This window comes from Vollenhovia emeryi, unplaced genomic scaffold (assembly GCF_000949405.1).
Source record: "Vollenhovia emeryi isolate VEMERY1.0 unplaced genomic scaffold, V.emery_V1.0 DF939129.1, whole genome shotgun sequence".
Taxonomy (NCBI): domain Eukaryota; kingdom Metazoa; phylum Arthropoda; class Insecta; order Hymenoptera; family Formicidae; genus Vollenhovia; species Vollenhovia emeryi.
The window spans coordinates 633,831-659,916 of NW_011967237.1; the positions used below are offsets into that span (position 1 = coordinate 633,831).

At 41.3% G+C, this 26,086-nt stretch overlaps 5 protein-coding genes across 8 annotated transcripts in view; 3 read left to right on the plus strand and 2 right to left on the minus strand.

Annotated features, from left to right (window-relative positions):
• Positions 1-10,005, plus strand: part of LOC105568384 (probable serine/threonine-protein kinase yakA) — a 65,886-nt gene extending 55,881 nt beyond the window's left edge. For 2 of the 3 annotated variants that reach the window (XM_012024023.1, XM_012024021.1), the window contains 7 exons: positions 1,668-1,906; positions 2,424-2,931; positions 3,165-4,737; positions 5,902-6,681; positions 7,055-7,221; positions 7,306-7,505; positions 8,387-10,005. In XM_012024023.1, coding sequence (XP_011879413.1) covers positions 1,668-1,906; positions 2,424-2,931; positions 3,165-4,737; positions 5,902-6,681; positions 7,055-7,221; positions 7,306-7,505; positions 8,387-8,425 — 3,506 coding nt within the window. In that variant the 3' untranslated portion in view covers positions 8,426-10,005. The remainder of the gene's footprint in view (positions 1-1,667; positions 1,907-2,423; positions 2,932-3,164; positions 4,738-5,901; positions 6,682-7,054; positions 7,222-7,305; positions 7,506-8,386) is intronic. The other variant, XM_012024022.1, reaches the window with a different exon arrangement.
• A 12-nt stretch (positions 10,006-10,017) lies between these two features.
• Positions 10,018-13,110, minus strand: LOC105568386. Its single transcript, XM_012024024.1, has 5 exons — positions 12,850-13,110; positions 12,348-12,519; positions 11,798-12,263; positions 11,387-11,613; positions 10,018-11,254 (listed from the first exon to the last, which is right to left on the minus strand). The coding sequence occupies exons 1-5, from the start codon at positions 12,947-12,949 to the stop codon at positions 11,176-11,178; spliced, it is 1,044 nt and encodes a 347-aa protein (XP_011879414.1). The 5' UTR covers positions 12,950-13,110; the 3' UTR covers positions 10,018-11,175.
• Positions 13,111-13,289: 179 nt separating this feature from the next.
• On the plus strand, positions 13,290-16,706 carry LOC105568389 (SAC3 domain-containing protein 1). Of its 2 annotated transcripts, XM_012024028.1 has the most exons (8): positions 13,299-13,361; positions 13,443-13,713; positions 13,934-14,125; positions 14,838-14,999; positions 15,067-15,321; positions 15,443-15,583; positions 15,670-15,859; positions 15,938-16,706. In XM_012024028.1, exons 2-8 carry the CDS (start codon positions 13,649-13,651, stop codon positions 16,025-16,027), a joined length of 1,095 nt encoding a protein of 364 aa, XP_011879418.1. In that variant the 5' UTR covers positions 13,299-13,361; positions 13,443-13,648; the 3' UTR covers positions 16,028-16,706. The 2 variants fall into 2 exon arrangements, with proteins under 2 accessions (XP_011879419.1, XP_011879418.1); XM_012024029.1 differs by lacking the exon at positions 13,443-13,713 and having other exon boundaries at positions 13,290-13,396.
• An 84-nt stretch (positions 16,707-16,790) lies between these two features.
• On the minus strand, positions 16,791-18,517 carry LOC105568388 (mediator of RNA polymerase II transcription subunit 4). The gene is made up of 4 exons (XM_012024027.1): positions 18,406-18,517; positions 17,981-18,337; positions 17,209-17,735; positions 16,791-17,124 (listed from the first exon to the last, which is right to left on the minus strand). Exons 2-4 carry the CDS (start codon positions 18,046-18,048, stop codon positions 16,955-16,957), a joined length of 765 nt encoding a protein of 254 aa, XP_011879417.1. The 5' UTR covers positions 18,049-18,337; positions 18,406-18,517; the 3' UTR covers positions 16,791-16,954.
• Positions 18,518-19,220: 703 nt separating this feature from the next.
• LOC105568387 (structural maintenance of chromosomes protein 3) lies at positions 19,221-26,080 on the plus strand. The gene is made up of 19 exons (XM_012024025.1): positions 19,221-19,409; positions 19,734-19,809; positions 19,879-20,057; positions 20,310-20,468; positions 20,525-20,684; positions 20,755-21,040; positions 21,142-21,316; positions 21,391-21,504; positions 21,605-21,855; positions 22,189-22,332; positions 22,446-22,757; positions 22,855-23,166; positions 23,322-23,523; positions 23,643-23,933; positions 24,021-24,283; positions 24,424-24,589; positions 24,711-24,846; positions 25,007-25,244; positions 25,360-26,080. The coding sequence occupies exons 1-19, from the start codon at positions 19,395-19,397 to the stop codon at positions 25,484-25,486; spliced, it is 3,606 nt and encodes a 1,201-aa protein (XP_011879415.1). The 5' UTR covers positions 19,221-19,394; the 3' UTR covers positions 25,487-26,080.
• Positions 26,081-26,086: the final 6 nt, after the last annotated feature.

The following is a 26,086-nucleotide window of genomic DNA, read 5'->3' on the forward strand; positions in this document are numbered from 1 at the left end:
TCTCTCTCTCTCTCTCTCTCTCTCTCTCTCTCTCTCTCTCTCTCTCTCTCTCTCTCTCTCTCTCTCCTCCCCTCTCTCTCTCCTCCCCTCTCCATTGCTTTAATCGTCCATTCGATCGGCAAACTCATTGCCATATAAGTGAACACGTGTCGATCGATCTATGCCAATTGGCAAAAATGCCGATCGGGATGCCGATGGCTTAACGGACTGTAGTCGACAAGTAACACAAAAGGAAGTCGAGCCAAATCATCTATTCGGTATGCAAAGGCCGGTCTGCTCCTCGCAACTTGAAATCTCAGCAGCGCCGTCGGAGAATTAGCAAAAGTTAACTTTGAAATTTCATTGATTCTCCATTTTGCGGAGCAGTTAGTCGAAACAATGCGCTCGGAAGGGATTCGCGCTACTCGCTGCTTCTGAATAGCACGATTATTTTAAACGAGTAAACGAAATTAAAGGGAGTAATTAAAGAAAAGGCGAGTTTTTCCTTCTAAATATTTTTATTTCTTATTAATTACTTGCTTCACCAAGTGTCTCATTCTGAGCCGCTTATGTAAAGCGGAAATAAATTCATTTCTTGGAAAATTATATTCTGAAAGAATTAATGTCGATGTATATATATGATATATTTGAATTACAATCCGCTTATCATTCAAAGACCTTACCGACCTGCTGAGCCGGATGCATTGGAAATGTCCATTAACCGGTTTCGTATAAATTAGAATCGCATTGACAATTTCGACAACGGCCATAGGATTACCAGGAAGTAATGAAAGACCATAAAGGATGCCGTTCCTGGGCAGATAGATAGTGCTCAGAGAGTCGACCGGGTACCAATCCAGAATTCGATAATGGAATTCCAGGTCACAGCAGATCGCTCTGTACGGCCAATACGGAGTTCCGTGTAGCAATATGTGGTTGGTTTAGTGGTCCATCGCGCACGTATAATAACTTTCTAATCTGATACGAAGTACGAGACGCCGCCGCGCACCTCGCCGCTTAAGATGAGATACCAGCCGATGGAATCCCACGAAAGTGTATCGCCCTCGGATAAGTCACCCGGCGATGATTAATGCGCCCGTTAATACGACGTCATCCCCTGGCGCGTGTTTTCGTAGCGTCCTTTGGTGCTGGGCGCGGAGGGTGTGTACCCCCCCGGGGGCCCCAATTTATTATATCGAATGTCAAAGGCCACGTAAACGTGGTATCGAGCTCATTTCCCTGCATCAATATCCGATGTATGTCATAACGATGCATCTCTCGCAGTAATATCATCTAGATTTTAAAACTTTTACGTGTCAATATATATATATATATATATTTAATGAAGATAGATGAAGCGTAGAAACGGAGGGCGTGAGAGTACGTACACGTCAAATTAAACAATAAGCAATTAATACGACTGCGAATGAGCGATACTTTCCCAAATTGCTAGAAATGAAAAATGACAGCCCGAATGTGATAAATAATACCACTGGGTTAGTGTTAGATCTCGCACAGGAACATCGACAAGGATCTTTCATCGTTGTATGGTTTCTCGCAAAATGTGTATCCCCCACTTGTATCATTCTCGTTTCTCTCCTCGCTTCCTTAGCGCGTGTTATTTTGATCATCTTTGCTGTTATCATTGTCCTTGTTTTATTCTCATTATTCCGCTCTCCCGTTCGTAGCCTCCGATCTGGACTGCATCAGGGCCCTGTTCAACGAGAAGGAGAAGGAACTCTCGTTGGCCGTGGCGAAGGTCGAGGAGCTGACGCGGCAGCTGGAGGAACTCCGAGGTCGTCAAAATGCCCCCGCCGGAGGTGGAAGCGCCGGCAGCATCGGGGGCAGCCTCACGGGTGCCACCGGTAACGGGCATTTGGTCACCCCGGCCAGCGCCGAACTGGAGAAACTCAGGAGGGAGCTTATGGTAAGCTCTCGCGCCATCGATTAGGGTCTCGAGAGGACCGGCCTTGTCTCTCGCGAAAGCGCTCGCATGGGAACATCGCCGTGTCCGTCTCATTTTCAACGCCACGCTAATTGGCTGCAAATACAGATCAATTATTATATATTTACAGGCCGCTTTCCCAGAACGCGTGGAAAGCGGCTACGCGACGTTATTTTGAATTCAAATCCGACTTTAGTCTTCATTTTTTCTCAGATGCCGGGATACTGATAATTTTCAGCTTATTTTGAAATGGCCTTTTTGCCACCTTAATTATTTAATTTGAGGAGGATTTACCTCAACGAAATTTCAGTTGGCGCATTATTTTTTTTGTAATTTTCAATTATAGCAGTATCTGTTGGCGCTGACGTGTGTCTATGAGTATACATTGATAAAAATGAGTCAGTCATAGCAACGTTTTCACGCGCACATTTCGAGCGTACTGTAAGATATGTAAGGAAAAGTCGCAATAAAGAATGCCAATTTCTGTTTTCCCAATCAGTATCGCAACAAAATGAACGAACAACAAAATCAAGTGGTGTCCCAACAACGGCAGGCCTTGGCGCAACGGCAGGCTGAGATGGCGTCGATAGACGCGCGAATAGCTCAACTCCAGAGTCGTCTCCAGCGCAAGAGAGCGTTGAATCAACGATTGACGCATCAGGTGGGTCCTAACGGCGGCGGCGGCGTTAACAACACAGGATTCCCGGATACGAAGCTCGACGGCTTCAACAACGGCGGTAAGCTGAGACCGGCCGGCAACATCGCCGCGATCGAGCCGTATTCGCACATACCGAACGACAACGATTTCAACCTGAACAAAAACGACCCCAAGTACCAGACACTGCCATACAACACCAAGTTCACGATGAACTTCAAGGCTATAGAGGACGACGTGAACAAAAATAAAATACAGCACTCGGCGAGCGCCTCCCAGTTGGGACAGCGGCCGACCTTTCAGCAATACGGGCACCAAATCGTTCACAGCCAGTCGCAATCGCACATTCAGGGTGAGTACTTTCGTTCGCTTATAAGATGTAAAATTTTTAACACTACGCATTATTCACGTAATTATTTAAAACTTTCAAAATTACTTGAGATCTTTTCTTTGTTGAAGAGATAATTTTGCAACTGTAAATACTCGAGAATTTCCAATATTGGTAAACGCTATAAAATTGTTATCTCATCGATAAATATAAATGTGATTTTGAACGCGAATCTAATTGCCATCTAAAATATTTAGGGCAATCTCAATTACTAGGAAGCAATCAACAGCAACAGCAGCACAATCAAAATCTCAGCAATCAACCCGCGACGATCCAGTCAAGTTGCAACTACAATAACAATAACAACAACAACAACAACAATAACATCTGTAACACTGGGCACAGCTTCAGCCCGGACAATCTGTCGCAAGGTATTCGTCTTCACCAGGGCCATCAGCACCAGCAGCAGACGCAACAGCAGCAACAGCATCAAAATGGCAATCTCCAGCAGAAGCAGCACAATGTGACCGGCATTGGCGGTGCATCGACGACGTCGAATCTCGTCGGTGTTACCGTTCCGTCGATTGTGCAAACCACGCAAAATCAACATCGAAATTTGCAGCAGACCGTGGGCGGTCATCAGAAACCAGTGTCGAGCGTGGCGCCAAGCTTCTCGGTGAAGTCGCAGATCTATCAGACCTCTTCGACCAAGATCCACCCGGTTATGCCGCAGACATTGAGCCTGTTGGGTCGCGGACACAACAACGCGCCGCAAAACTACATCGGCAATAATCAACAATTGGTTGCGGCGGCAAGTGCACAGCTGCAATCCAACGTTGGGAATCAAGAAGCGAATTACAGACATGGTTACTCTACTCAACAGCAGCAGCAGCAACAGCAGCAGCAGCAGCAGCAGCAATACCCAAATCAAACGACAAGCATTCACACATCTTCTCCGGCGGCCGTCTATCAGATTCAGAGTTCGTCGAATCTCGTTGGTCTTCATAGCGCTGCTACCACCGCGACGACCTTTGGCAATTCTTCTCAAAAGTATAACCAGTCGTCGCAGGTATTGAGTTCTAACGATCTCGCGCAAAGCCAGGATCAAATACTGAACACTCAGAAAACCAAATTCGAACCAAGTAAGAGTCAAGACAAGTTTGAACACGCGTTACTGCCTAGCAATAAGCACGAACAGCAGCAGCAGCAGCAGTTGAGGTATGATCAGAATCTTACGGGCAAATACGAGATCCAACAACAAGGCGGCAAGCACGATCCAAGTCAGGCGAAACACGATCAGCATCTGCACAATGTTAAATACGAGCCTGGTTGTCAGAATTCGCAGCAGTACGCCAAACACGAGCAACAGCAGCAGCAGCAACAGCACGAGGGAAGATTGCCGAACAAGTATGATCACAATTCAACATTCAAGCACGACCCTTCGAGTGGCAGCCAGTATAAGCCGGAGTATAAGTCTGAGTCGAACAAGTACGAGAGCAGCGGCCAGAGCAAATTCGAGATGGTGTCGGCCAAATACGAACCAAATTCCGCGACGAAACACGCGGTCGATCATGTGGCCGCCAAGTTCGAGATCCCCGCGAAAACACCGGACAGACCATTCGAATTCGACAGACCGGTGACGAAGAGCGGCGACGGCGAAAGGAAGAATTTCAACGAGCCGCGAATGGAGGATAAAATGAAACCGGCACTGCCGCCGAAACCGAGCAAACCGAATCCGCCACCAAGATTGACTCATCACGAGAAGATCGACGTGCCGTCGTCCGAAGGGATCAACGAGTGCAAGATGACTAACGCAAATCTGAACTCAAGGTTCGTATACGTTTTCGATTTTTAAATGAAAGTCTTGTGTAGAAAGAAATTAGATGTGAGGTCGTGTAGTGGACCTTACGAATTATTTCCTTTTACTGAGCTTCTCGTCAATTGAAATATACTGCGTGTTTGGAATAACGTCTCCTTATGTTGCGAATGTTGTCACCATAAAGGAGTTTTGAAGAGAAAGTTTCAACATTTAAATCGATTTTTTGATCTCGATGTCTTGTGTACAAATCAAACAAGCTATACAATTTTAAATACCTTCAAAAGAATTGCGCGCCATTAAAAATACTTTTACATATGATTGCCAAATATTTTATTTGAATATTTTTAAATCTCGCTCGTCTAACGAAGGGTCTCCGTTCGTGTTACAATGTAAATCCGCTTAAGCACTTGACGCATTTCTCTTCACACCCTTTTTCGAGTTACGAGATCATCGAGGAATTCATCGAGCAATTCGCGCGGACTCGAACTGCGGAATGACAAAACGATTACCGGGTTAATTATAAATGTTAATTAGTTCGCGATCGATTTGGCCAGTGAATCGAAGCCTGTCTCGAATAATAGACACCGAAATAGAACCGCGGCTCCGTGTGCCGCGGAGACGACATGAGCCCGCGCTCCTCTTAGTGTTCGCGAGTTCTCCGATCAGTACACGCCGGTGATACACACGATTAACGTGTCTGCGTTTGCCAGACGACGATTTCGTGCACGATTAGTCGCGAATCGATGTTCAATTACGCGGCTGTTAGTAACACCTGTCCGTTGGACGGTTGATGTTGATAGACACATCGAGCGACAGCCAGATTGCAGATACAATCGTGTAATTTCATCGTAGTTTTTATTTGCGCGCCCCTTGTGACTTGTGTGCAGCCGTGCGACAAATCGACACGGTTATTCGGGATTCACAAAATATCGGATAGGGCTTCGGCGTTGCAAATTATATTCGGTTTCCCTGTCGCCACAGTGGATAAAGGAATCGTAAGTCTTAGGGCGATTTCTCTCGACAATTATTTCTTGAAAATTAACACATTATCTACACTGGAAATAAAATTGTTTAATCTAATTAGCTACGACTGCCGCTCTCGGCTCGTTCATGTAATGATAACGCAATACAATATTGATGTTTCTATTTCTAAATTCGATTTTGTGAACTCGCAGGTCGGATAAGGAGGAGGATATACCGCCAATTCCTACGTCGGAACCGCCTGAATCTCCCACGGAGACGCAGCTTGCCAATCATCAAATTATCAAGGCTCGGCCGTTGACGCTGAAGAAAGTACCGATATCGGAGCAACCCAAGCTGAGATACGCCAAATCCAATGTCCACGTGTCGATAAATCGACGAATTGAGATGCCCCCGGCCTTTCTGTTTCCGGAGACAGAAATCCCGGCGGATCTCATGCAGACCGAACAACAGCAACAGCAGCAGCAGCAACATCAGCAGCAAACCATCGACACCACGGATAATTGCAAGAACATTATCAGCGACGATATCGGCGACGGCGAGAGGCTGGAGGAAGCGGACATCATTGACGCTCTGAATGTCATCAATATAGAGGATAAGCCGACGAAGATGAAGACCGATTCGGAATTGACCGGTGGGACAGGAGGTGAAATAGAGATAGACGGAGGCAAGATATCGGAGGTAATGAGGCGAAAGAAGGGAAATCTCAAGTCGTCGAGTACGGGAGGTGGAGGTGGCAAGGTCAATCTGTCCAGGCGGGTGTCGTTCGACCCACTGGCGCTGCTACTCGACGCTAGTCTCGAGGGAGAACTCGAGCTCGTAAAGAAAACCGCGAAAGAGGTCGCCAATCCGAGCTCCGCCAATGACGAAGGCATCACCGCCTTGCACAACGCTATATGCGCCGGTCACCTTGAGATCGTCAAATTTCTTGTGGAATTCGGCTGCGATGTCAACGCCCAGGACAGCGATGGATGGTAAATTCAATGCAACAGATTGTTTTCTACGTAAAAGAGAATTTGTTAAACAAAGACGGATGAGCAAAATCATATTTTTCACGTGTGATTTCAAACAGTTTTACTCGATTGAAATTTTACTCAAAGCTTTATTATAAAAGTAATGTTAAAGATTGAAAAATTTCGATAAAAGATATCCTCGACAAAATCTTGAGAGAAATCTGATTGAAAATTAATTAGAAAAAGTCATCGTTAAATTTAGAAAAGATTAGAATTCGGAAATATAAAATGCTTGTCTAGCAACATGTATTATATTCTAAACAATTATTACTTTAGTCGAAATATCTAAAACCGACTATAGGCATTTACATAAATTTAATTTTTTGTCACGAAGGACGCCGTTACACTGCGCTGCCAGTTGCAACAATCTGTCCATGGTGAGATTCTTGGTCGAACACGGTGCCTGCATTTTCGCGACTACCCTTTCGGATCACGAAACCGCTGCGGAAAAGTGCGAAGAGGACGAAGAAGGGTTTGACGGATGCTCGGAGTACTTGTATAGTCAGTGTCATTGGAGCGAAACTTAAAACCGGTTGTAATAACAGGATGCATTTGTTAAAAAAATCTGTTCTTTTTGACACACAGGTGTTCAAGAAAAATTGGGGATCATGAATAACGGTCAGGTATACGCGGTTTTCGATTACGAGGCGCAACACGCTGACGAACTCTCGCTGAAGAACGGCGACTCCGTAGTCGTACTTCGGAAGGGGGATGATAACGAACGGGACTGGTGGTGGAGCAAACTCGGACATAAAGAAGGCTATGTACCTCGAAATTTATTGGGGGTAAGCGCGACTGACTAAATAAATCAATAACTTTCCCAGTTGCGCGAGATATCGCGAAAATACATTTGTTTTGTAATAAATTACATCAAAATATAAAATTCTTTGGAAAGTATAGGCTTTACGTGAATATTGAAAAGCAGATTGCTAAATGTTAATATATATTGTAGATGTAAAAACTAAATTTTAAATGCAAAATTTTATAAAGGAAAAATGAATTTCAGATTCAACATCCAATTAATAAAACTGTATAATTTTAGATAAAATCCAGCGTAAACAATATTTTTATAAACACTCGGACAAAAATATTTATTTAAACTAAGTAAATAGATTTATTTAAAATTATATTTTTACTGAAGTAAATATTTATTCTATTTAAATATAAATATCAAATTTCAAGTAAATTAATTTAAATCATTACATTTTCTACATTCAAATAAAGATTTCATGAGATATAGAATACTATTTATTAAATAAAATCATTGTTTTCGTCAAATAAGAAATCCAATTTTCTTCGCTGTAAAAATTACATCTTAGTAAACATTTTATAGAATTAAAATAAAATTTTTTTAAATTTTAAATTAGTTATTCTTTGATATTTAATAAATACTTAAATTAAAGCAATGCGCGTTTTAATTAATTTATTCTTTTTTTAAATTTAAGTTAAGCTATTAGGAGCTACCTAATGAATAATTTTCTTAAGTAAAATAATATTTTTTTGATTAAGATATGTTTTATCAGTGTACAAGATAATTTTCAGGTATAAAATGTATAAAAATATATTAGGAGATTTATTATAGTACAAAATACTGTGTGCTTTGCGTTAAAAATATTTCTGCTAATTATAATGCGAGGCATAAAAAATGTTGCATTGTATGTTTCAGTTATATCCCAGAGTGCAGCCAGCGAAAGCGGTTGATTAAAAATGCTCGCAGAATATCCGATGATTACCACAGTATTCGATTTGCAGCTTTATCTCGTTAATTGTTATAACACGATACATAGGCACATTAGTAGCGTTATTTAATAGTAATTGCCATCCGAGCGGATACGGATATCGCGAAGCGGGAGTCTACCCAATTTTTTAACAATGTAGTAATCTTTTAATTACAGCGTACGTCATTTTTTTCTTATAGTTTGTAAAATGAGATTGCGTCATCGTGGAATTTAATCGGCGGACGGCTACGACTTGCCATAAATCCGCGAGCTGAACGATCATGCAGACACACGTCACCCGTAATTATTGACGATGCATAAAACATGGCAATGCATTTCCCAATGACTCTTTCTCCCCGCACGTTTTACATATGACAGACGTTCTAATAACGGATTGCACAACTATTGGCCGGATGTCCAGCGGATTTTAATGCATTCGTCCCAATTTATAGCTGCACATACACATTCTCAACTCAACTTTCTGTTCGAAAGTTTAGTTAAGAATTCAGAGATGTCTCATGTCTCTTATTTACACTCGTAAATCATCAAATCATTTTTATTATGTGTTTTTAACGTGAACTATTCGGAGATTGTGATTTTTGTTTTGAAAAATATCTTTTAGTGTATAGACTTTTCTGAGATTGGCAAAAGTGCACGCCTTAATCCTTGTGAAATTTCGAGATAATTTTTGTTAAGGGTTTCGCGCTCTGTAATAAGTTCAGTTTTAGCAATAAATAATGGGATATTGAACAACGAAATGCTCGTTGTTTAACGTGAAATGTATTTTACTTTTGTCTTTGTATTTGTACAAAATTTCAATTTGAGATTTAGTTTTTAAGATACTGAATGTCCGGATTTAACAAGTTGTGAGAAAACAAAGATTGTGCGCGATACATTCCTTAAGAGCGATTGTTTCGAGATTTCACAAAGAAATGCTATATGTCCATTTTTTTTACCGATTTGAGCTATTCTGTGATTTACGCGCGAGCATTGGTTTCACGAGTTTTAATCGCTTTAATTTGCTTCACCTAAATGCTCAAGTTTAGATGAGGTCAGATTATGTTGTTACATTTACTTGCCCAGGATATATTTTGATATGTATTGTCGGAGTCTCGCGGATTTCGCTTTCGATCTCCGATATTTTTTTTCGAACTGTTCCTAAAGCGACGTGTAACGTAATCTTGCCGATATACACGATGAACGATACGAGATGACGGTTCAAATGACGATGTGCAATCATAATGGAAAAACGTAAATAGGGTACTAAAGAAATATCGAGGATACGTTTCGATTACGCCCAACCGTACTACTGATTCGATGATGCCTGAAATGTCATATAATACTTAGATGGGCATGTACAAGACGTCGATCGTAACGATCGTCTCTCGATCGAATAGACCGCTATCAGGAATTTTCTAAGCACCATCGCTATTATTGTACCCTTGTAATAGATATATATACAGGTGTGTCATATATGCGAATGCGAGCCGCTTAGAGGATTTCTGACTGCTTGTCAAGTGACTTATGTGCCTTTCAAAAGTAATAATGGATAGATTATATAAGAAAATACGATATATTATGACGAATAAATTGTTTTTAATAAAAAAATAGGATTTTCGCGTTAGTCCATTACCCGTCAGGCGGTTTATAATAAATGCAATACAATTACTCTATAAATACATAGTAACGCTAGTTGCAGTTACATTGGTCGTGTAAAAAAATACTTTCACAATATATAAAAATATTCGGCGATACAATGCTCTCGAGGATACCTTAAATATATCAAGTTATAATAAATAGAGAAAGACTCTGCTGTACAGTACAATGTAAAACAGTGCTCGGCTGCTTAACGTAGAAACATGTCTTTGATCTATCTAGATACAATAGAGTATGGATCTTTCAGTAACACTGTTTTATGCGAAAAGAAGGCTAAAGATATTTGCAAAAATGCACACACGAACAATTCTACAACGAAATTATGATGCCATTTATGCAAACGTTACAACTGGACAAGGTGAAAACTGGATGAAATTTCAAGTAAGTAATTCTTATTTACATTTTAACAAATCTAATCAATTAATGAAACTAACTTCTTAAAGATTAATCTTTCTATTGAGCATCAACTGATTCTTCAGTAGCAATCTTACTCGTTTCCTTTTGTTATCGTATACTCCCAATAAACACGTTTCCATTAGAAAATTTAATATATACTTATTTCTGTACTTAACTACAACAATCAATAAGTTAAAAAAAATTTTCCTCACGTGGGTTAATACAAATTATCGATAGCCCAAAATAATAATAATAATTCAAAGAGAGTAGAGTATCAAGTGTAATTCGAATTGTATCAGCCACCGTCAAAAAGTGAATATATATTAGTAATATTTCATATATATTATCTCCACGTGTCTGTACACGTAAGCGCAGTCGTTGACTGGATAAATATATAAATATAAAACACATATGTTTGCGTCGATGTATACGCATATACAGGACGATTCAAGATATTTAGAGTTACTTAAAAATAAAAATAAACCCTCTATTTTTAATTTTTGAAAAATTATCTGTAACAGTTTCATTGTTCGGTCACTGGTTATCTCTATCACTGGTTATTTCTGTCACTGGTGAATTCTATTTTCTATATCATCCTGTTTATGGATACATGTCAAACTGCTCATCGTGTGCTTACGCAGAAAACATTTAAATAAAATTATCATACACGTGGTAGAAAGAAGACCTAAGTTTCCCGCTTTCCTTCCTTCGTTGTCTGTAGACAGATTTGCAAATCTTCGCATTCTGCTGCTATAGATTTCAGACTGAAAATAATTAACAGGTAATATTTACAAATTGTCCAATTCTGCATTAAGTCTGATGCAAGATTCGTCTTGTTTGCGACAATCTTGTTGAAGACCAGAGAAAAGTTGAGATTTGCTTTGCATCTCACATACCTTTCAATGTAAATTTCCAGGTCTGACGTTTCAAAATTCCCTCTTCTTATGGCTTCAGTGCAAAACTGCGATAGACTCTTGAAGCATTGTCGCGTAACTTTATGAAAACCATGGCTGTCCCACTCCAGTAATTCTCTGGTGATTCTCCATGCTTCCAATACGTAGTGCAACAGTGAAGCCCAGTGCTGAGATTCCTGCAGTAGTCTTCCTTGATCAATCAGAGTTTTCTAAGGAAACAAATGGAAGAAATAAAACAAGCTGCCATCGCTGACTAAGCTGAGCAATAAAGTGCGAGAGTAAAGTCAAATAATTAATTTGTCCAATTCTTATAACTAAAGAGAAGGAATGAGAAGAAATATCTCTCGTGCAGACAATGTCTATGAAATTAAGACATCTCGCTAATGAACAAACCTGAAACGTATCCAGATGCGTGTGAGCTCGATTACAAGTGGAATCGTCGGTCAAGTTGGGGACCAACACGAGACTGGTATAAACATTTTGTCGCAGGGCAACTAATTTTTCTATCAATGGCTGAACATCCGCAACTGGCATCTTTTTGAAGAGGACACTACGCAGCTTCTCGTTCTCGCGCAGCGTACCGTTGTCCTGCGCGCACACCAGCTCCATAATCAATTGCACAAGTTGCTCGTGACTGAGGCTGCGCAGACCATTCGCCAAATTGTCGTTGGATTGCTCCCTTGGCGCGTTTGCGGCGTTCAACGACACTCGAGAGGACAACGGCGTCTTTCTGCTCTCCGGCGAGGCGAAGCTGGATTGGCGAGTATCGACGAGGGACAGCCTCTTTCTAGCGGTATTCCTCAACGCCGCGTTCGACGCCGATGGACTCTTAACTGGCGTGCGGTCCTTGGAGCTCAAACTGTACCGACCGAAGAAAGAGATCGTCAGACTTCCTCGAGGACACTGTCGGCTCTTTTTTCTTAAACGCAAGCGCAAATCATACCTAAGCAGGCTGCGTCGCTTGTAGGTGTCGAGATCGGGGGACCATACTATAGACCTGCGCCGACCTCTCTTCTGGATGACAAGCTCGTCCGGGCTCTGCGGCGAGCTCCAGTCATCCGGCAGTCTGTTCAGCCAATTCTGCAGGGTGCTCACGTCCATGTTACGATACGATCCTGAAATACATTTCGCAAATTGTCAAGACAATACCGAACCATGTGTATAACGTGTACGAGTTTACGAGTCGAGCGAGCGCGACAGGGGCGCGCGTGTTTACACGTCCGATAGATCCCGGCCAAATAAACGAGAAAGGTCTACGCGGAGGAAACTCGACGGTTGCCGCGGTGAACCCGGCGTTCCGATAGGTTAGGTGGACTTTCGCAGCGCGACGCTCGCGCGGGTCGACCGCGCGGCGGTAGACGCGCCGCGCGCGGGAAGACGCGGCCGAGATCTCGCGACAGAGGCGGGACGGCACGGCGCGACGACGCTTGGGGCGCGGCGCACACCTGGTGTCGAATTGGCGGGAATCACCAGCGGACTCTCGAGCCGCGGCTGCCTCGTGCGCGGGGACGGATCCAGCGTCTGCCTCGCCATCGCGGCGCACATTGGGGACGCGTTGCGCGACGTCGCCGCGGAGATGCGATACGGGGAGCGTCTACGGCCGCGGGACCGCGGCGAAACTCCTGTCAACGGTAGGCCGTCAGCGGACTGTCAATAGTGTCAACCGGTGTTATTGTCCGTGTTACACAACAGGCGCTGTGCGCGTGCGCGCGACTGGCCGCGCGAGGGCCAGTCCTGTCGCGACGGAAGGGCCAGCCAATCGCGGATCCGAAGCGGCGACAGCGCGTGACGTAGTCGAGCTGCTGATTGGCCAGATTGTATGTTTTTACGCGGCTCGCCTGAGCTGTGCCCCTGTATGTGTTCCTTGTTGTTGAACCTGCTGCACCAGTTGACGAGTGTTTATCTTTCTCTTTCCAACGCGGAAGGGGATAAAAGGCTTGTTGTTTTCTGGGCATCGGTTCTGTATCTTACGATATAGTGAAAATGCTAAAAGTGAGCAATAAGTTAGAGTAAGACGTGTATATTTTTTTCCTTCTAGCTTACTGCACTAGTTCACCGGTGCAGCAATAGAAAACAAAAGGCTAAACTTCGTGTGAGCTGGTGCAGCAAGTTCAGCTAAAAAGAACAGGCCCCGTGCACCGTGTGTTTGTAACAGCCCGACTCCGCTGATCTCCAAGCGACTGGAGATAACATGCCTCTTTGAAGTAACAATCCTGCGGCGATAAGCGCGCGCGAGGAGGCGCAATGACGACCGTCGAGCTGATAGCGGGAAGATGCCTCTCCATGTGCCCGGAAAAAGAGCGACGGATGTGAGTTTGTCCGCGCGCGAAGCGGAAGGTTTACAAACCGTAACTCCGGGACGCGTGCGGTGAATCTTGACGTGGAGTTTCCCGCGATAGCGACAACCCTCCCCGTTTCCGTCGCGTTGAAGAACAAAACGCGCGTCGTTTGCGGCGACTGTGAAAAGAAATGATTGCCCGTCGTGTATTTTTGTATGGCGCGAATCTGACTTCTCGGAATTGTTTTCAGGAGAGAGAGGGAGGGCTTGTTGCACAAATACGAGACCGACGAGGACACCAGGCACACGAAGAGACCCAGGGCTGACCCGGCGAAAGCTGTAAAATGCTTCAGCCGCTCCGCCGCCGGACAAGTTATGACGGATCCGAACTCGTTGCGGCCGCCACGCGTATTACTATCCACTGTCCGATACTTGTTCACCAAGTAATTCCAACTATCTCTTTAAGTATGATTCATCTGTAAGAGTATTACCGCTGTGAGAAAGCGCCTGTACTCCTGTTTAATATAACAGAGTATGACCAGATTACGTTAGATTCCGTGCAATTTTGGTGTAAGTGAATAAGTCTTATTAATTCACATTGAAATTGCATGTAATGTAATCTGATTATATTCTATCTGATATCAGGGTTGGGAAAGTTACTTTATAAAAGTATCTATTTACAGTTACAGCTTTTTCGCTAAAAATGTAACTAGTTACAGTTACAAGCTACCAATTTTGAAAAGTAACGCGTTACAGTTGCTCAAAAAAAGTAACGAATCGTTACTTTGCAGTTACTTTCTTTTCAATGAAAATAAAAATGTCAAATCTGCACTTTAGCTGTAAAGCATCGATAAAGGCGTCTATGCGCAAATGCAAGGCCTAATGCGATCTGTGGAAGTTTAGATGTAACTGTTAAATTAGTTACTAGTTATCGAAAACATGTAACCGAGTCAAGTTACAGTCACAGACAGAGAGGAAGTAACAAAGTTAAGTTAGAGTTTCTAAGAAAAAAGTAACTAACTGTAACTTTGTTAAAAGTAACGAGTTGCTTCCCAATCCTAATATTGTAAACAGGGCTCACACTTGTGCGATGAAACGTTTCTTATGACCCGTCGCGAGATCTACGTGCGTAATACTCGGTGTGTATTGTTTCAGGATAATCACGCGAACGGATTTAGATTGGGCGTCGATATACGACTTCGTATTCGATCGACTGAGATCAGTACGACAGGATGCGGTGATTCAGAGAGTCGATATCGCCGCGAGTGCTCTTCTTTTGGAACCAGTTGTCCGATTTCATGTATACGCTGCACAGAGGTACGAGTTAATCAAACGTATATCCCTGGAAACGTTGGAAGATTAATAAACGGGTTCTTTTTTCCAGGCTGTGCGAGAGAGACATTTCAGAATTCGACCCAAAGATAAATAGCAAGCATTTGTTAGAATGCATTAAGCAGCTGCTCGTATTGTATGACCAACGGAGTCTCAAAGACGCGACAGATGATACGGAAGTACACAAAGATCTCGAAAAACTAGCATTAAACGACAGCCGGTCAGAGATGGAAGCTATATATATTCTTCTTCACATTGGAGATCGCGAGGCCTTGCAAAGGGCTCTCACGCTTTCGTCAGATTTGAAGTAGGTAGCTGCCGGGGTATTATGTTGAAGAATTCAAGGGATTATTAATATAAATTATACAAGCATTACGAATCTTTAGTATCATTAAACTTCGACATATTTTATCTCTTGCGTTGTGCAGAAAATCGCCGGCAATTCGATTAGCCACAAAGATATCACTTGCCTGGTACTTAAGAAACTACGTTTGTGTTCGTCATCTGGTTAAGCAATTACCTCCGATATTAGCTTGTGCATTTTTCTGTAATTTACAAAGCTTCAGAAGGTATTTATTTAGTTTTATTACACAAGATATTCCAAGTTACGTTACTTAATTATTCAAATAATAATTAAAGAAATGGTATATTTCAGGAATGTTCTGCAAATCATGAGTTCTGGCTACAATAGCAAAGTGTTGACGTTCCCGGGACTGAAGTTGCAGGAACTTTTACTCTACAAAGATATAAGTAAGATCCAGGCGGATTGCAAGTTGTTTGGCTTGACGTTCACTAATGAAAATGTTTTATTTCAAAAGTCACAGTTCAATGAGCAAGTCTTGCTGGTTAGTACAAAAGTTCAGAAGTTAATTATTCCAGATCAAAGTGTGAATACTTTTTTATCGTTCGTTTTTATATCGTAGGCCAATCCTGAGATGCATTACACTTCTGCCACGCTACACAAATTCATACCAAAGATTCTTTTAGAATGTACTTCTAACGATGAATGTTGAATTAATTTTTATATATTATAAGTCTTTTATATACAATTGTGGAAATCCACTGGATTCAGCATGTAGAATAGTAAAGTTTTAATTTCCAGAATATTGAGCATAATAATGATCCAGCGTAATAAAATAGAATGACGAAGTTTTAATTTCAAGAATTCCGAAGATATGTCTAATAGATACATATCGACACATTTTTAATGCGATGTCTCTTTTCTTTCAATCACAAATTTGTATTCGTCATCAAGTAGTTACGTTGAAAGAAAATTTATTTGATTACACGTTTTGTTTTATATGTATATCCATTTTGGTTTTACATGTAAATAATTTAGAATTAATTAGTAATAAATACTTGTTATATAAACCGTGATCGTATTCGATTGCCAGATAATTAGACGACAGCAGAATTATTTGCGGACGAACCTAAAAAAAGATCGATACGAGATACGACCTGTATATCTTTGTCTCTTTGTGACGAATCTTTCGCTGCAACAACTCTTCTCTATCTAATACCAATACTTCTACTTCCATCGATTAAAACGTTTTCGATACAGAAATTGTTAACTGTACAGTAACCGCTGGGTACGACTTATAAAAAAAAGGTAATAACGTGATTGCAAAAATGCTTTTTCCCTGGTCAGAAGGATATGGAATTCGAATCTCATCTCGACAGTCAATTCTTGTGACAGATGGTCACAAGATATCAATGTATACCACAACATACATGTACGTACATTGAAGTTTTTAAGAATCTTCTAGAAACGTTGGCTTCTAGCTAAAAAGTATGTCTCCTTTTATTTATATCAATTGATGTTGCTGTAACATTACGCACCGATTACGATGAAAGTTTCGAATAGTCTCGTGTCATATTTCGCATACAGAGAAAAAATATCTTGCGCACTTCTGACACGCAATAACATTTACGCCTTATATCTATTGAGAATCACTGGACGAGCTGCTCGAGGAGTCCGTGGACATAACTTCGACGTCTTCCGTTTCTTGTTTATGCGTATTCACAGCCACGCTACCCTGCCCGCCGACCGACATATGAATCTCTCCCGACGGATGCCAGGCGAACTGGTTCGATTGCGAAACGGGTGGTTCTGAAACAACGGGAGTCCCTTGAAAATCCGCATGTGCTTGTGGATTCAAATATTGACGTATGTACAAAGGATATATTCTTTTACCTCCGGCAGGATGTCCTGCCCTATGTAAGTCAGACGGTATACCCGGATGAGACCCGAGCAACTGGCCGTTTAAAGGTAGATCGCTCAATCGTCCCAGATACCCTAATCTCATTTCAATGTCCGTGGGATACGGCCTTCTGGGATCTCCCTGCTGCCACGTTAGAGGCGCGCAAATTGCATTGGTCGCGCTTATTCTATGCGCATACTTGATAAGCTCCTCCGAAGGTACCGGCCTCTTATTGGCGCGCGCGATAGACTGCAATTTCTGTTTCGCCTGGTAGATCGCGGTGGCCAAGATCTGTTCCGCTTCCTTCAGCTGCCGCTGCAGCTGCTGAATATCCTGATCTTGCCTTTCCACCTCGGCTTTCAACGCCTCCATCTTCAGGTTGATCTTAGCTTGCTCGGCGGCCCGTTTCAACGTCGCCTTTAACTCGTTGTCCTTCGCAACCAGCAATTCGGTTAACTGGGCGTGCTCCATGCTCGAAAGCTTCGAGGGCTTTTGGGCGATTGTGTTTTCTATCATCTCCCTGGAAAAAAGAGGAAACGGGGGCGATACCTTTAAAGAATTATAGACAGTAAGCTAAACCAATGTCCGAAGACAGAGCGAAAAGACTAGAGTAATCTGTCAGCTACAGATTTTTACTTAAAATTCTCCTGCGAGTTGCATTCTTGTACACTCAAGTTACGTAAAGTATCCGGAACTCCAATTCTCCCTTCGATCAATCTAAGAACCTTAAAATATGACAGGCACGTCGTGGCAAACGTTACTCACTTTGCTATTAACTCAATATCATCCACTAGCGATAACAGAACTTCTCTCGTGCTTCTGCTCGATGCCATCGCGATTAGTGACGGACCTGGTTCGATGACGGGCGAACGTGCGATTCCTCTCGATCAACAATATGCACAAAACACAACAGCATTCATGTCAGTCGTGTATTCTCAGCTTCCAAGTTGCACACCGTCCCGGAGACGTGTTTTGACGCGACTCTACAGGGTTCTTCAAGTTCTGCACGCTTTGTATGTATACAGGTCGTCGCAGAATCGTCCGGGAGCGACCAGCAGCATCTGTTCTTCGCAGCTGGGCTTCTTACGTTCTGTCCAGCAAGAGGCTCTCCTTCGGTATTGCCTTACTATCATCGCGATTGTTAATAGAATCATTACGTTAATGTTCTATTAATATTAACGATATTATACCTGTTCTCCGCTTCAGGGGCGAAAATCCAACGACAAAGAACAGACTTGTCCCTCGCCAATCGGCTTCCACGTTTGTTGACGCTCGGAGAAGCGTCCGCCGTCTCCCACCGCTTTTCGGACACATGCACAGTGCAGGATCTAGTGAAATCCAGTAACGTCCACATGCTCGGAAAGTGGGAGCTCGGTTGTTTCGGCGACTTTATTTTTTTTTTTGGAATACCGGTACGGTTTTTGGCAGGTTTTCCTCACAATAAGAAATTGTTAAACATCTGAACGATATCCTTTCGACGATTATTTCTTACTGGAGTTTGCAACAAATTTTGAATGTGATTCCCCATTTCCTGATAAAACAGAATATTTGTGTATTGTGACATACACAAAAATGTTCAACAATTGGAGCACTGTCGCAACAGCGTATTCCAAATCAAGTAAAAAAAGTCCCGCGCTACTTTTCCCTCCGACAAACGGCTATCGAGATGTCATGGCACCGTCTTATGTTCCTCTTCGAGCCAAACAACTTTTGTCTAAAACGTTTTTCTCTGCGGTCAAAGATAAAAAAGTTATTCGGGTGGGACATTACATCGGGACACCCTGTATAAATCAACTCTATTTCGCGATCCTCACCGATGTTACAAAGTCCTTGTTGTAATTTTTATAGATACACAAAAGTAGGGCCTTCGCGGGACCTTTACGTATCCGAGCTTACTACTTTACTGTTGCCGTATTGCGCTGCGCATGCCCGAGAGGCGCGCGGGCAGATCTCTTTAACAACACGCTGCACCGCAGACCGCACACGCCGCGTCTCTCCCGCCCAAACCTGGGGACTTTTCGCGGCCGTCCAGCCTGCGTGTTATACAAATGTCGCTCTGCCAACGAAACGGTCGGATGTTTTCGTCGCGCCTGGCGTCAGGAAGTCTCGCATGCCCGGTCGCGTCGTCTTTGCGCAGCGTCGACACGAATGATAGGCGCGCCTGACTCCTCGTCGCATCATGTTCATCAAGCAGGTAACCGTAAAGCAGAAACCGCGGTCGCGCCGCGACCCGACGCGACCTACGACGGGTGCGCTCCGCGCACCTACGGGCTCTTCGCGCGAGTTCACTGCACCTTTTCCCGCATTTCCCACGTCCGCTCCGTTTCTCGCGGACTGCCGTCGTGATTCTACGCGAAACCGCCGTGGATCATGAGACACCGCGGTGCCTCCGCGGTGTACCGTTGAGATTATAAGTGTGTCATCGCGATTCCTACGATGGAATTGGTCAGATCTGTTTCGGAGCACCAGTCGTGCACGTCTGCTCACGTATACTCATTGTGGCTCTTTGTTGAAACAGGTGATCATCCAAGGATTTAAATCGTACCGCGAGCAGACGGTCGTCGAGCCTTTCGACCCGAGGCACAATGTAGTGGGTACGTAGCTTACGCGTTAGCATGAAATTAATTAGTATGAAATTAACGCGTCGGATATTCTCTTTCAAGTTGGCAGAAATGGATCCGGCAAGAGTAACTTCTTCTATGCCATTCAGTTCGTACTGAGCGATGAGTTCTCTCACCTCAGACCGGAGCAGAGGCAGGCGCTGCTGCACGAAGGGACGGGGCCTCGTGTTATATCTGCCCACGTAGAAATCATATTTGATAACTCCGATGGGAGATTGCCGGTAAAAATTATTAGTTTACATCAGTAGTTGCACCTCAGCTGGTTGAGGCTGTTGAAGTTCTTTTGTGTATCTAAAAATAATATTAAACACATATATTTAATATTAGTAGCCTGTCACGGCTCTGAGTCCTTTAAATTCTCTGAAATTTGTGTTTAACACATACGAGCCTTACTAATTTATTTAATATTAATATTTTATCTATGCTTGCACCCTTTGTAATAACGCAGGCAATCCCTTACTTTTTGTTCGCAGATTGACAAAGATGACATTTTTTTAAGAAGAGTGATCGGATCCAAGAAGGACCAATATTTCCTCAACAAAAAAGTCGTGACGAGAAACGACGTGATGAATTTGTTGGAGTCAGCAGGATTTTCTAGGTCCAATCCGTACTACATTGTGAAGCAAGGAAAGGTTTGTTAACGTGACATACTTACATTTGTCTTCAGTACAACGTAATTGTTTTGCAGATAAACCAAATGGCAACGGCACCAGATTCGCAAAGATTAAAATTGTTACGGGAGGTGGCAGGTACGAGGGTATACGATGATAGAAGGGAAGAGTCAAAATCCATTTTGAAAGAAACGGAAGGGAAGCTGGAGAAGATCGAGGACTTTCTGCGAACAATAGGCGAGGATCAGAATTAACGAGATATTTATAGTAAATAAAATATAAGTCAAAATAATTGTTTTTATTACAGAGGAGCGTTTAAAGACGCTCGAGGAAGAGAAGGAGGAATTGAAGGAGTATCAACGTTGGGACAAACAGCGTCGTTGTTTAGAATATACGATCCACGAACGCGAACTTAAGGAAAATAAGAGAAAATTGGAAGAGCTGGAGGAGTCGAGGGCGAATAGTGGAGCCGAACAGGCGAGATTGGGTGCGGAAGCAAAAACGGCCCAAGAGATGGTACGCGCCGCTACAAAGAGGCTAAAGGAAGCGAAGAAGGAAGTGCAGTCTGCCAAAGAAGAGAGAGATACACTTAGGTAACGTGTCAAAGATTGTGTGTGTGTGTATACATATATGTATAAAATGGATAAAAATACGGCAGAGAAGAAACATTTGTAAGAAAATATTTGTAATGCAGTGCAGAGCAGCAGCAATTACTGAAAGAAAAGAACAAGTTGACTTTTACCATTAACGATTTGTTGGAGGAGGTAAAAGGTGACAACGACAGTAAGAAACGCGCCCAACAAGAGTTGGAAAAGTTAAAAGCTAATATTGCTGTTCGGGAAGATGAGTTAAAATCTCTTAAGCCGGAGGTGAGAGAATATTCAGATATTTAATATATTTAATATACTTAAGGTGCTAATGTAGGAAACCTTTTTCGTCGCAGTATGAACGAATGAAACGCGTCGAGGAGGAGTGTACGCGAGAATTGCAATTAAAAGAGCAGAAACGTAAAGAATTGTATGCTAAACAAGGCCGTGGCAGTCAATTCACTACCAAGGTAAAGGGAGAGAAAATTACGTAAATTAAATTACAATAATTTAAATTACATTTTTGCGCTACTTGAGTTGTAATATTTTAATGAGATTTATTTATTGTAGGATGAAAGGGACAAGTGGATACAGAATGAACTTAAACAGCTGACGAAACAGATAAAAGATAAAGAAGAGCACCAGAAAAAGATAAGCGAAGATTTAAAATGTGATGCGGAAAAACAGATTGCCTTGGAGAAGAAAATAGGAGACCACACGCGCGAGATGGAACGACAGCGTGCGTCAATAGATGATCATAACAAACAATATTATGAGCTCACAAAGTCGAAGGATCAGTGTCAAGCAACTCGAAAAGAACAGTATGTTTGACATTATTTTCTTTTAGGCGTATTTAACGTGCTATTGACTGTATTTTCGTCTCTTTGATCATATTGGTACCTTAATACCCTGATATTTATTTCACATTTGACATAAAACCTGTATAATTTCACTCATATGCTTAACCTTGCACTGTTATTCAAAAAAGTTCTTTTAAATTCTTGTACTTAAACTCGCTCAAGCAACTAATCCAGCGCAAACGCTTAAATTTTTTTAAAACAGAGCTCCCCGCCATCCCATTTAATTTACTAAATGAAGAACCAGGTTACTTGGAAATCGTAGAGCTTTTACAAGCTGAGCATGTTAAATTGCAGGTATCGACAGGAGAGTGTGTTGCAATTAAATTTATCTGGTCTAAAAGAAGATTTGGCGAAAGCAGATCAGAGTCTAAGATCCATGGCTGGCAAGCCTATTTTAAATGGCAGGGACAGCGTACGCAAAGTACTAGACACTTTTCGGTAAGATTAATTTTTTTAACGTAATTTTTTGCAAGGATTTTTAAACGCCTCCATTTAAAATTTATGATAATAATATTACGAGTAATATGCTCTTAATATCTTCGGTTCTACAGTGGACGGAGAGATATGGCTAATGAAGTGAGCAGCTACTACGGGCCTGTAATTGAAAATTTCAACTGTGACAAGAGCGTTTATATGGCTGTTGAAGTAACTGCTGGGAATCGACTGTTCCATCATATTGTGGAGACCGATAAGTTTGGCACGAAAATTTTAAAAGAGATGAACAATCAGCGATTACCAGGAGAAGTAACGTTTATGCCACTAAATAGGCTCCACGTAAAGGACATTGATTATCCGCAAACCTCCGATGCTATACCTATGATATCAAAGTTGAATTACGATCCCAAATTTGATAAAGCACTAAGGTATAAACGTATGAAATAAGAATCCTTTTTCTCTTACCATACATTTCTTTGTGATATATATAGACTTTGTATTATTACTATTATCTTTATGTTATAGATATATATTTGGAAAGACTTTGATCTGTCGTAATCTGGAGGCAGCGACGACTTTGGCGCGGGATTCCGGTTTAGACTGTGTTACCTTAGAGGGAGACCAGGTTTCATCCAAGGGCTCCTTAACTGGCGGATATTTCAACACGCTGAGGTCACGACTTGAGATACAAAAGACAAGATCGGAATTAATGTCACAGATTTCTACTCTCGAGACCCAATTAACGACGCTTAAGGAGGAAATCAGAAAGGCGGATCAAAATATTAGTTCTTACGTTAGCGAAATGCAGAGGACTGAAACCAGAAATAGTAAAGCTAAGTAAGTAATTAGATATCTTTAATCTATGATTATAATTAGTGTTAATTTGAATATTATTTGAATGTCTACATTTGATAATTGAAATAAATTGGAATTTTATTATTAATTTAAATTATAGTGAGATTAATCAGCGCGAATTATCATTTATTTAACAGAGACATATATGATAAAATGAAAGCAGAGATACGTCTTATGAAGGAAGAATTGAGTGCTATAGAAAGGTACCGCACGCCAAAAGAAAGAAGTCTTGCACAGTGCACATCAAATTTGGAAGCAATGCGCGCGACTAAAGATGGCCTGGAGAATGAGTTACATCAAGAACTTATGGCGCAATTATCCGTTGCGGATCAGCATCAGGTGCGCGTGACAAAATTTTCAAGAATTTTTGTGTGGTTGAATTAAAAAATGTCAATTTCCTTTCTTCCACCTCGGGTTTAAGATTTGAACCTTACTGATTATCGATTTTGTTTTCGTAGGTTGACACTTTAAATGATGACATAAGACGCCTAACAAAAGAGAACAAAGAGGCGTTTGCAAAACGAATGCAATTAGAAGCTGAGAAGAATAAGTTGGAGAACTTGTTAACAAACAACTTGGTGAGAAGAAAGGATGAGCTAGTTCAAGCTCTGCAAGAGATATCTGTTGAAGATCGACAACGGCAGCTTGACTCGTCAAAGATCCAGTTGGCGGATATCGAAAAGAGACTGGTGAAAGTAAATGAGGACTTTAAAGCACAAAATGAAAAAGTGACCAATGCCATGAAGAAAGTAAGTAAATCTAAAACCAACAGTAATCTCTCTTCTTTATATTTAAGTAATACCTAATCCTCAATTCACATTTTGTCGTATGTTTAGCAAAAATCAGAGTCTGCTGAAGTCGAGAAATGGAAATTGAAAGAAAAAGAGGCGCAAGAGAAAATAGAAGCAGACGCGAAAGATTTAGAGAAATTAGCAAGCAAGTTAAATATCTTGCAGCAGAAAATAGTAGAATGTACACAGAAGATCACTGAACTCGGCGCATTGCCTAGTCACGAGGCTTATTCTAGATTTAATACAATGTCGACGAAACAGCTTTTTAAGGAAATGGAAAAGGCAAATAATCATTTGAAAAAATATAGGTGCGCATTCTTTCTATTTAAATATGGTAAATTAGTTACAATACGCAAAAATGATTAATAATTATCGACTACTGTTACATATTTATAAATTAAAGACTGTATTACTTGTTTGCTAACGTATTTATTATATTTATTTCTAGCCATGTGAATAAAAAGGCTTTAGATCAGTTCATGTCCTTCAGCGATCAGAAAGAAAAATTAGTTAAACGGAAGGAAGAGTTGGACCGAGGTGACGAGAAAATAAAAGAACTCATGTCGGTACTTGAACAACGCAAATGCGAAGCTATACAGTTTACATTTAAGCAGGTGTGTTTGTTTATATCAATAGTATTATCGTTTAAAATTGACTTTCAAGACACTATAGAATTAATTTGTTATGAGAATACATTCTTAAACGCGATTTAACGTGGTAATCTTCCTTTTTAAGGTGAGCAAATATTTCAGCGAAGTATTCAAAAAGCTTGTACCTTCGGGGCATGCACAGTTGGTCATGAAAACTGCAAACGGCGATGAAGGAGATGATGGCACAGCAGAGTCAGATTCTGATAGATTTATTGGCGTAGGTGAGGAAATAGTTTTATACCACTCGAATATTTTCTGTGCAATCAATAAGTAAAATTTATTTAAAAAATTGATTTATTTTGTTCTTTGAGTTAGCTATATTTTTTTAGCTAAATACATATTTCATTGATGATTTCAAAAACATATATCTATCATTTCTAGGCATAAAAGTGTCATTTACGGGACACAGAGGTGAGATGCGAGAGATGAACCAATTATCCGGTGGACAAAAGTCACTCGTAGCGTTGGCCCTGATATTCGCAATACAAAAGTGCGATCCTGCACCGTTTTATTTATTCGACGAAATCGATCAGGCGTTAGACGCGCAACACAGAAAAGCGGTAGCGGACATGATTCACGAACTTAGTTCTGACGCCCAGTTCATTACCACGACATTCAGGTAACACAATCAGTGTCTTGTAAAGGATTTTAATCGTGATGCTTATTTTAAGAAAACAGCATAATATATTATACTAACGGGTCAATATAAAAATAAAATTGCATTTGTTTCGTAGACCGGAACTGCTGCACCATGCGAACAAATTTTACGGAGTAAAGTTCAGGAATAAAGTTTCGCATGTCGAATGCGTGACGCGGGAAGAAGCGGCCGATTTCGTCGAGGACGATACAACGCATGGTTGAAATAAGAATATTTTATTTATGAATTCCACAATCAGAAAATTTCTTATTGTCTTCTTTCTTCGTGCATTCAGGAAATAATACACATATACACATACACAGACACACGCACGCGCACGTATAAACGGATCAATTTTTACTGTGATCTCCGTTGAGATTGTCTTCACATTTATAGCTTTTTTTTTTTTAAAGATACTTTACGGTAAGGAGAAAATTTTTATTTTTTATTATACAATTTGCAGAAATTCGTACAGATCATCGCAGTGTGCGGCATAACAGAGTTATGTTATATTACGAATTCTAATGGAGAATAAAATGAATCAATGTTTAATTTAATATAATATTTGTTTTGCAACAGATTGCTTATTGTGGAAACATTACAAAATATGATTATTGAATTTTGGTATATATATATAAAAACTGTTTTTTATATTATAATATAAACTTTATAGAAAAATAAAAGATAACTATGATAAGAAGTACAGTAATATCAATTTGTGACGAAGTCGTAGAATGGTCGTATCCCATAATAATCAGCATAGTTTTTTAAGTAGATATAACAGAGGTGTTAAATAAGGACAATAAATATTCCCAAGTGAAAAC

Bases quoted from the DNA above. Each gene is read 5' to 3' on its own strand.
- LOC105568386 (XM_012024024.1), bottom strand. From the start codon at position 12,949: ATGTGCGCCGCGATGGCGAGGCAGACGCTGGATCCGTCCCCGCGCACG. The intron at 12,264-12,347 runs GTATGATTTGCG...CGGTCGGTACAG, and splicing joins AAGCGACGCAGCCTGCTTAG to TTTGAGCTCCAAGGACCGCA. The intron at 11,614-11,797 runs GTTTGTTCATTA...TTGTTTCCTTAG, and splicing joins CGCATCTGGATACGTTTCAG to AAAACTCTGATTGATCAAGG.
- LOC105568387 (XM_012024025.1), top strand. The intron at 19,810-19,878 runs GTACGTAGCTTA...TTCTCTTTCAAG, and splicing joins CCCGAGGCACAATGTAGTGG to TTGGCAGAAATGGATCCGGC. The intron at 21,505-21,604 runs GTAAAGGGAGAG...TATTTATTGTAG, and splicing joins GCAGTCAATTCACTACCAAG to GATGAAAGGGACAAGTGGAT.
- LOC105568388 (XM_012024027.1), bottom strand. From the start codon at position 18,048: ATGGCATCGAGCAGAAGCACGAGAGAAGTTCTGTTATCGCTAGTGGAT. The intron at 17,736-17,980 runs GTGAGTAACGTT...TCTTTTTTCCAG, and splicing joins GATATTGAGTTAATAGCAAA to GGAGATGATAGAAAACACAA. The intron at 17,125-17,208 runs GTAAAAGAATAT...CCGTTGTTTCAG, and splicing joins GGCAGGACATCCTGCCGGAG to AACCACCCGTTTCGCAATCG.
- LOC105568389 (XM_012024028.1), top strand. From the start codon at position 13,649: ATGACGACCGTCGAGCTGATAGCGGGAAGATGCCTCTCCATGTGCCCG. The intron at 15,000-15,066 runs GTACGAGTTAAT...TCTTTTTTCCAG, and splicing joins CATGTATACGCTGCACAGAG to GCTGTGCGAGAGAGACATTT. The intron at 15,322-15,442 runs GTAGGTAGCTGC...TGCGTTGTGCAG, and splicing joins ACGCTTTCGTCAGATTTGAA to AAAATCGCCGGCAATTCGAT.